The 8,946-nt window shown below is 40.5% G+C and overlaps 1 protein-coding gene across 3 annotated transcripts in view; it reads left to right on the top strand.

The window, feature by feature from the left end:
• The first annotated feature begins 3,221 nt into the window (after window positions 1-3,221).
• RIF1 (replication timing regulatory factor 1) overlaps window positions 3,222-8,946 on the top strand; it is a 42,328-nt gene continuing 36,603 nt past the window's right edge. For 2 of the 3 annotated variants that reach the window (XM_087920266.1, XM_087920265.1), the window contains exon 1: window positions 3,259-3,481. In XM_087920266.1, coding sequence (XP_087776392.1) covers window positions 3,378-3,481 — 104 coding nt within the window. In that variant the 5' untranslated portion in view covers window positions 3,259-3,377. Of the gene's footprint in view, window positions 3,482-8,946 lie in introns of all 3 variants that reach the window. The other variant, XM_026697228.2, reaches the window with a different exon arrangement.

Raw genomic sequence — 8,946 nt, 5'->3', positions numbered from 1 at the left:
CATAATGCAATATACAAATTAGATAAATCACCTTTTACTCAGCAACTCAGTGTTGGAAAGCCTTCAGGTCTGCCTTTAAATTTACAAGAATGTTTTATTTTTCATTTTGTTGTTAAATATTTTCTAAGGTTTGTTTCCAAGTCTTACAAAGATCCCTAGGATGTCATTGTGGCACTTTCCACAATCTACCACAAAATTAATGTAAATATAAGTATCTTGTCTGAACTACTTCATTTTACAGAATATTTCAAGGGGATGATCGGATAGAAAATTCACTAAATGGGAGTCTGAACTAAAGTCCTAAGCCTACCATACTCTCTCTCTCTCTCTGGTTCTTTTTGTGTGTGTGTGTGTGTGAGAGAGAGAGAGAGAGAGAGAGAGAGAGAGAGAAATTAAGGCTTCATATGTTCTTGTGTAACAGCTGATTTTACTCTCAGGCGAGCACACATAAGAATTTAATCCATAGATTATCTGATGATGCTAATTAAATTCTGCCATCTAGCGGTTTCAAAGAGCAGCAACCAAAGTACCAATAGCATTTATATAAACGGGACACAGAGGGAAATAGGATGGAAAGGTAATTATGTTCTCACATCAGCACTACCATCGTTTGACTAATTAACAGGGTTGCTCAAAACTTCAAAATAGCCCTTCACTCTGATGAAATTTCATGCAGCTGCTGATTAAAGCAAACAAGCACTCTCTTTCTTCTCTTATAAAAGAAAACTGGTGTATTACAGTACTTACTATATGCTTAACCTTTCTCTGTTGGAAGTTTAGTAGCCTTGACAAGATTCCTATGTATACTTGAAAGCTAGGACTATCCACACTACAAATATCCATAAGATAATTTGACAGCCAAGAATCAAACACTCACTCTTCTTTCCTGCCATTCATGGTTTTGGGGTTTTGCTGATAGCCTTAAATCTTTTTAGCAAAGAGATAAATATGCAAATACATTAAAATCTCTTTAACTGCTGAAACTGCTGGAGGGCATGCTAGAGGAAACAGGAAATACCTTGATGAGGCAGGTCCTAGTGGCTTCTCCCACCACTTCTACATCATGAAGAAGACAAAGAAGAAGCCTTCACACAAGTCTGCTGATTAGCCCAATATTTTGGGTTCACAAAAGACAGAATCACAAATCAACCAGACTAGATGGATTCTAGCATCATACCAATAAAATATTAAGCAAGTTGCGTTTGGTGATGCTGTGTAAATCCAGACTCAAGAATTAGAGTTTTTCCAAATTGAAAATACAAAGAGCAAGAAATGAAAAACATCTCTAAATCCCACCAATTCAGCCCGTTTCCCTATATATTAATAGGACTCAACAAGTGAATAAAAATGCCAAATTGTGTCTGAACATCTGACTGACTGTGCAACTAGCCAGGATAAGTTGCCTACCCCATTCCTTTGCCTCATATTCACAATTCTTAATTGTTCTAGAAGCTAAGACCCCTAAGCTAAGAAAACATGTGGAAAGCAAAACACTCTATAACCTACTTGTCCAAATGGTTTCCAACTTTTTTTTCTTTTTCTGTCTTTTAACAGGTAGGTATTTTTTAGTTTTGAGTTAAGCCAGCCATTAATAATAATAAAAACGAAAGAGCACTTGCAGAAGACATTTTTAAAAATTGAAGCTATGGACAAGTCAGATACAAGAATGCAACAGAATTCCTAGAAACTGGCACTTTGACAAATCAGCCATTAAAAGGCAAATTGAGAAAAGCTTCATCTATAAACTACTCGCTCTCTCTTACAGTATTCAACAACCAGATCAGTACTAGATAAAAGAGGGACAATAATACCCTTACCAAGGCTGAAAGGCAAATTACCATACAGCTTAAAAATCAGGCAACAAACTTGACTCCCCCAGGCTCTGATGATGTCACCTCTTCTGATTAAGGTGAACAAATAACACGCATATGCATTTAATTAAGAGGTGTGTAAAGAGTTGCAGTTAAGTTTACAATGTATCCAATCATTCTTAACCGAACTTTCAAATGAAAATTGCCAAATTGATTCTTGTGCTTGTGCATACTTTTGACCCATTTGAAGTTTTCAACAGAATCAACTCCACAATTCTGATCTCCCTCCAACCACTCAAATTGGATTTGGACTTAAGTTCAGTTTTAGGTGCAAAACATGTTTGAACTGTGAGCTGCTAACACTCCATTTTAATCAAATCTATTAAACGCTTCTCACAATTCCGGGTTTGCTTAAGAAACCGCAACTTCTACATACATGTTGGTCACTCAGTGAATGAAGTGGATGGTGCCAAGTTTGTGCACTAGCACATTTAGATGTAAAATTGATGCAAAGATTTATTAATCTATCAACTTAGCTAAAGTCATCTTAAAGTTCTATTTTATGCAAACTCTACTCTAAAAGCATGATTTGCTTTAACCCTGTTGCTACTGAATTGGGGGCATTAACTCAAGTTTTGCCGGTTTCGATCAACGTTGACGGTCTGGTTCTACCAATTTATTCCCACCATCCAGTCAGAGCTGAAGAAGCTTCTTGGATGAGTTGTTGAGAAATGTCTTCAAAGAAAAACCAGAAAAGTCCAAATTTCTCTTGAGAAAGCACCTTTGGGACAACCCTGACCTGGATGACTGACCATCTCCCTAGATATTGTCCAATTCATGCAATTCCATGCTTTCAAAGCTTAGTCTGGGGGCTTATTTTGGAGAAAGCTCGACCGATCTTAACCGACTGGAGGCGAGTCATCAAATGAGCGTGGGTTGCAATATCAGTTTTGTCTACAAAGCAATGAAATGAGTCGAATCGCCCATTCAAGTTTGGAAAGCGCCTCTGCCAGGCGCAAAACGCTTTCCAAACACGAGCACCTCTCCTTGCCTTCATTTAAGGAGTGAAGGCAAGGAGGTGTGCTGGTGTTTGGAAAGCACAAGGGAGGAGACAGCAACGGCCGGCATCGTGGATCAACGCCCCGGCTGCCGTTTGCCGTTTGCCGTTTGCCGTTGGCGAAGAAAAAAACCGCGACCCGCAACGCCTCCGGTTCCACAGTAGGGAGAAATGGCGGGAGAGGGTGGGGGGGCGAAAAGAACGTGTCGATCGATGATTCCGCACTCTCCCTCGCCACGGCGCGGGCGGGGCAAGAAGAGCAGAGGCGTTCGACCTCTCGGCGCTCTGCCTCTCAATAGTCCTCGCCCCGCCTCCTCCCGCGCGTTGATTGGCCGAGAGCGGCCCTCCCTCCCCCCCCTCCAGGCTCCGGCTCCCGCGCTTCGCCATCTTACCCCCGGGAGAAAAGGAACGCGAGCGCGGGAACGGCGTTCGAGAACGGGTGGCGGCAACTTCACAGCCGTTTTTTTTCTTCCCCTCCCCCTCCCCGCTCCTCGAGCCGTTAGTCCGCGATGGGACCCTGCGACGGTTCAAGCATGCGGGCCCTGCTGGAGACCCTCGAGGACCCAAGCGCCTCGCCGGGCGTGTTGACAGACGCGTGGCTGACCCTGACGAAGTGAGTCCCGACCACGACTCCTTGTTGTGCTCTCCGCCATAGGGATGCGAGGAGACGTGCCCGGCAAGCGGCAGTCCGGCCAGCCGCGTGCGGGATATTGAAAAGAAAACCCAAACCAGAACCAAGTTCGTTTTCAGGGGCGGCGTTATTTCTTGGCGCTCCTACGGGACTGCCCGATAAGCCGATTTATATATAATATATATATATATATATGCATGTAATCCAGACGCCTCTTTGCCGGATCTGTGGGGTTCCTGAGAGTCTCTCTTTCCAATTGCAGCGCAGCGCATCCTGAGGCTATGCGGCTTCCTCAGCCTTCGCCACCTCGGATTTCTTTAACCTTAACCCTCCGAAATGGAGTTATTGATGATGATGGTGGTGGTGGTGGTGGTGAAGATGATGAAAAAAGGGGGAGAGGGGAAACCTTTGTCCCCTGCCATTCTCGGTCTTGCCTTGAAAAGGTCCCACAAGTCACTTGCTTTCTCTGCTTTTTTCTTTTTTAAAAGTTATTGCTTGGGTTTTCAACGTGCCAGCAGGAATTCTGTGTGTGTTTCTTTTAAAGTGCTGTAGAGAAGAAGAGATTTTTTTATTTTTTTTTAGGGTCGGTTGTTTTCTTTTTGGACATACCGTTGCAGGGATTTTTTCTGACATCCTGATGATTCTTATTTGCACTATTTATTTATTTGATTTGTCGATCGCTTACAAGATAATAGGTATAAGTATAAACATAGTTGTGAATGCATGAAATGGATACGGACAAGAAAAATTAAAAGAAATAATAGGACAGGGACGGTAGGCACGTTGGTGCACTTATGCACGCCCCTACACACCTCTTAGGAAAGGAGTGAGGTCAATAGGAGACAGTCTAAGGTTGAAGTTTTGGGGGTTTGGGGAAGAAACCAGAGTCAGGTAGAATATTCCGGACATTGACCACTCTGTTGCTGAAGTCATATTTCCTGCAATCAAGTTTGGTGCAGTTAACCTTGAGTTTGTATCTATTGTTTTCTCTTGTGTTATGGTTGAAGCTGAAGTATTCATTGACAGGTAGGACATTGCAATGTATGATTTTATACACTATACTTAGATCGGACCGAAGGCGGCGTAGTTCTAGGTTTTCTAAGTCTAGAATTTCAAGTCTGGTGGCATAAGGTATTCTGCAATGAGTGGAGGAGTGGAGAACTCTTCTTGTGAAATATTTCTGGACTTTCTCAACTGTGTCAGATATGTAATGTGGTTTCCAGACTGATGAGCTGTATTCAAGTATTGGTCTAGCAAATGTTTTGTATGCTCTAGTTAGTAGTGTGATATTACCAGAGAAAAAGCTACATAGGATTAGGTTAACAACTCTTAAACGCCTTTTTGGCTAAGTAGTTACAGTGGGCTCTAGCTCTTAGATCATTAGAGATGAGTACTCCAAGATCCTTGACAGAGTTTGGATCATCAACAAGGTCTTGACTATTCAGCCTGTATTTTATTTTCTGAATTTTTTTGCCAATATGTAGGACAGACCATTTGAAGTTTGAAGATTTGAAGTTGCCATTTGTTTGACCATTCTGATACATAGTCAAGGTCTTTTTGAAGGGTAGCAGTATTGTCTGTGGTGTTGAATAGCTTTACATCATCAGCAAAACGAGTGCAGTTGCTCTTAATATGATCACAGAGGTCATTTATGTAGAGTATGAAGAGAGTTGGTCCTAAAACACTGCCTTGGGGGACACCATTGTTGACAGGTACAGAATTGGATAGGGTACTCCCAGTTTTGACCATTTGTTGTCTGTTTGACAGGAATGCTTCTATCCAGTTATGCAGTTGTCCAGAGATACCATAAGATTTTAGTTTTAGGAGTAGTTTGTCGTGTACCACTGAGTCAAAGGCTTTACAGAAGTCTATGTAGATTGTGTCTATTGCTTTGCCCTGATCGAGTTGTGTAGTCCATATGTTTTTGCAGTGTAAGAGTTGCAGATTACAGGATAGTTTTTTTCTGAAACCAAATTGTTTATTAGAGAGTAGGTTGTTTGTCTCTAAGTGGAGGATAATGGATTGGTTAATAATTGATTCCATGACTTTACAGGTGACGCAGCATAAGGAGATTGGTCTGTAATTTTCAACTAGGCTGGGGTCTCCCTTTTTGAAGATGGGGATGACCGTGGCTTGTGACCAGAGTTTTGGCAAGTAGCTGGTCCTGAAAGATTTTTCAAAGACTATGCTTAGAGGTTCGGCTATGGCAGTGGATAGCTTTTTTAAGAAGTAGGCACATATTGTGTCCAATAGATAGAGATGGTTTTAGATTGCAAAGTGCTTTTTCAACATTGTCTTCTGTAAAATCGATATGTATTACATCATTGTAGTTGTCTGTGGTTCGACTAGGAAATATGGGCATGATCCATTGCTGTTTACAAATACTGAGCCAAAGAATGTGTTAAAGAGGTTGGCTTTAATAGTGTCGTCGTTGCAATCTTTTCTGTTTTTCTTTTCTGAATCGCAATTTGACTGGTGAAGCTTTGGTGAGGGGCACCTTTTCTTGGACTATTTGTTTGCTGCACAATCGAAGGCAAAAAATATTCTGATAATGGCATAGGGGAAAAAGACATTAGTGCCATATCCCATTACAGCTTTTTTTTTTAAGGTACTGTTTATGTGTCATCGAGTAGATTCATAGTTTTTTTTCCAGGATGATCTGATCCCAATCTAGTTCTTCAGGTACTTGATGGGTACATTGGTGCACCCATCACCAATGTCATTGAGTCCATCCATTTTGATGTTGGTCATCCTCTTTTTCTTTCCACTTTCCCAGCACTGCAGACTTAGCTAGGAAGCTGTAGGTGTTCACACAATGTGTCTAGAATATGAAAATTTGATCACAGGTGGTGTAGTGAAAACTCTGGTTTGATCTATTCTGTGATGCATTTCTTTTGGAGGGGTTTTTCCCCCTTGCTTGCTATCCAAGGTACACTCAGGAGCCTTCTCCCACACAGAAGTTCAAAAGTATCAGTTCTTTTCCTTTCTTCATTCTTCAAAATCCAACTTTCACTTCCATAGTGTCACAGGGAAGACTTGCCTGCACAGTTCTGATCTTTGAAGATACAGATAGCTCCCAGCATCTGCGTAAGGTCTTCATGACTTCTCTACCAAGAACTGAATTGAGAAGTATTTCTTGGCTGCTGCTATTTGTACTGTTGCTAATGGATCTTAAATGACAAGCTTATCCATCACATCAGTACAGATAGTCCTCATTTAGTGACCACAATTGGGGCTAGCAACTTGATCATAAATTCTCCAAAGCACCCTGAAGCCAGGCTAAGAAGCAATGGATGGAAACCAATCAAGGAGAGAACCAACTTAGAAATAAGGAGAAATTTCCTGACAGTTAGAACAATCAGTGGAACAACTTGCCTCCAAAAGTTGTGTGGGTGCTCCAACCCTGGAGGTTTTTAAGAAGAGATTTGGACAACCATTTATCTAAAATGGTATAGGGTTTTCTGCTTGAGCTAGAAGACCCCCAAGCTCCCTTCCAACTGTTATTCTGTAAAGCAAAGTGGTCACTACCAATTGTGCTTTTCCTTCAGCTTTGCTTTGTAGATCTGCAAAGGTTATAAATGTGAGCACTGGTTACAAAGTTACTTTTTCATCACCATCAGAACTATGAATGTGAAATAGGCAGTCATTATACAAGTCTACTGGTATCTTTATTTCCAATTCTAAAGCTGGTTGTTGTACCTGTTGTCATTAATTTGGTGTCCTTAATTTTAATTCCATTTTTTTACTCTGTTCCTTCACTGTTTTCTAGAGCTTGGGGATTCTTTGCATTATTAGTAGTACCATCAACAGTGCACATATAATTGATACTTATTTCTCTAGTTTTAAAACCATGCTGGTCTTTTCTCATCCCATTTTCTTTTAATTCAGCATATAAGTTGAATAAAATGAGAATATATAGCCTTGCTACACTCCTTTGATAACCTGAAGCCAGTCAGACATGAACAACCTTAAAGGCCTTACTATAATTAATGAAGCACACAGATACTTCCTTTTGGTTTTCTTTGGCTTTCTCGGTTATACAGGATACATCAGCAATAATGCTTTGTGTTCCTTAACTTTTTCTAAAACTGGTTTGTCATCTTTTCCAGGTAGGGCTGTAATCTTCATTATTTTGTTAATGTGAACATAAGGGATATTGTATGATTTTATTTATTAATCAGATTTATATGCCTGCCCATCTTGCAAGAATGAGCAGTATACAGCAATCAGTAGACACAATAAATATAAAAATCATTGAAATAGTAATTATTTAAAAAATTAAAAAACACAAAGAAATGTAAAATATAGAAACTTAAGCAGAGAGATTAAAAAATCAAACTAAGAAAGTTTGCAGTTCCCTGGGGACCCCAGGTTTGCTGATACAACCAAGTCTTGAGGGACTTCTAGAATGATAAGTGGAATAGACCTAATATGACTTGAGGAGATAGGGGAAATTTTCCATAGAGCAGGTGCCACAGCAGAGAAGGCCTGCCTTCTAGGGTCTACCACAAGCAGGTCCCTGATAGATGGTGCCCACAACATGCCTTCTCTGCCGCTTCTAATGAGATAGGCTGATGTAATTGGGAGAGATGGTCCATGGGATCCAGATCACCTGGTCCCATGCCATAAAGGACTTTAAGGGTTAAAACCAGCACTTTGAATTGGACACAGAAGCAAACCGGTAGTCAGTGCAGCTCTTGGTATGGTGATGTAATGTGTGTTCTGTTAGGAACAGACATAACTGCCTGTGCTGCTGCATTCTAAATCAGTTGAAGCTTCCTGATAATTCTTCAAGGGAGCACTATGTAGAGCACATTACAGTAGTCTAGAAAAAAAAAAAAGAATGATAGTTTCCATACTCTGTAGTCTCTTTCGTGCACGCTCTCTCTTTCCCCTCTCATTCACTGAAATGTTGAGTGACTTCCAATTTGTTGTCTACCGTGTCGTTCTGTAAATTTAATGGCATAGTTTGGTTAAACCTTGACTGATTTTCCTTCTGTTTGCTTGCCATATTTCAATCAGTATTCCATCCTGTAGCCTTCCAATCTGGTAATGACTGGGAGTACTTGTCTAACTTCATCTCCTAATACAAGAGGTTCTTGTGAGTAGGGTTGTGAATAGAATGAGTGTTGCTTAAACTTTTTTCTCTTAAGATCTCTTCCCACTTTTACAAATTATGAAGGATCCCAAAAGATATTTTCTTTATACCACAGTACTTTAGAACTCATTAATTTGTTCCAGGAGAGGCAATGAGTACCAAACATTTTTTTACCCATAAGGAATAATGTAGTGAGTCATAAGGAACCAACACTGACAGGTTCTAATTTATGCATTGAGTACCAAATAAATGATGAGTATCGGGGAAAAATTTTTTGCATCAAAATGTATTGAGTACCAAATCTGATGAGTTTCAAAGCAGTTGAGTGGCAAGGTATCATTGTATAGGT

The sequence above is a fragment of the Pseudonaja textilis genome, chromosome 1 (assembly GCF_049901715.1).
Source record: "Pseudonaja textilis isolate UNSWEBS1 chromosome 1, rPseTex1.2, whole genome shotgun sequence".
NCBI lineage: Eukaryota > Metazoa > Chordata > Lepidosauria > Squamata > Elapidae > Pseudonaja > Pseudonaja textilis.
The sequence above is the reverse complement of the archived record's forward strand: the minus strand, read 5'-3'. Positions and strand labels throughout refer to the sequence as shown.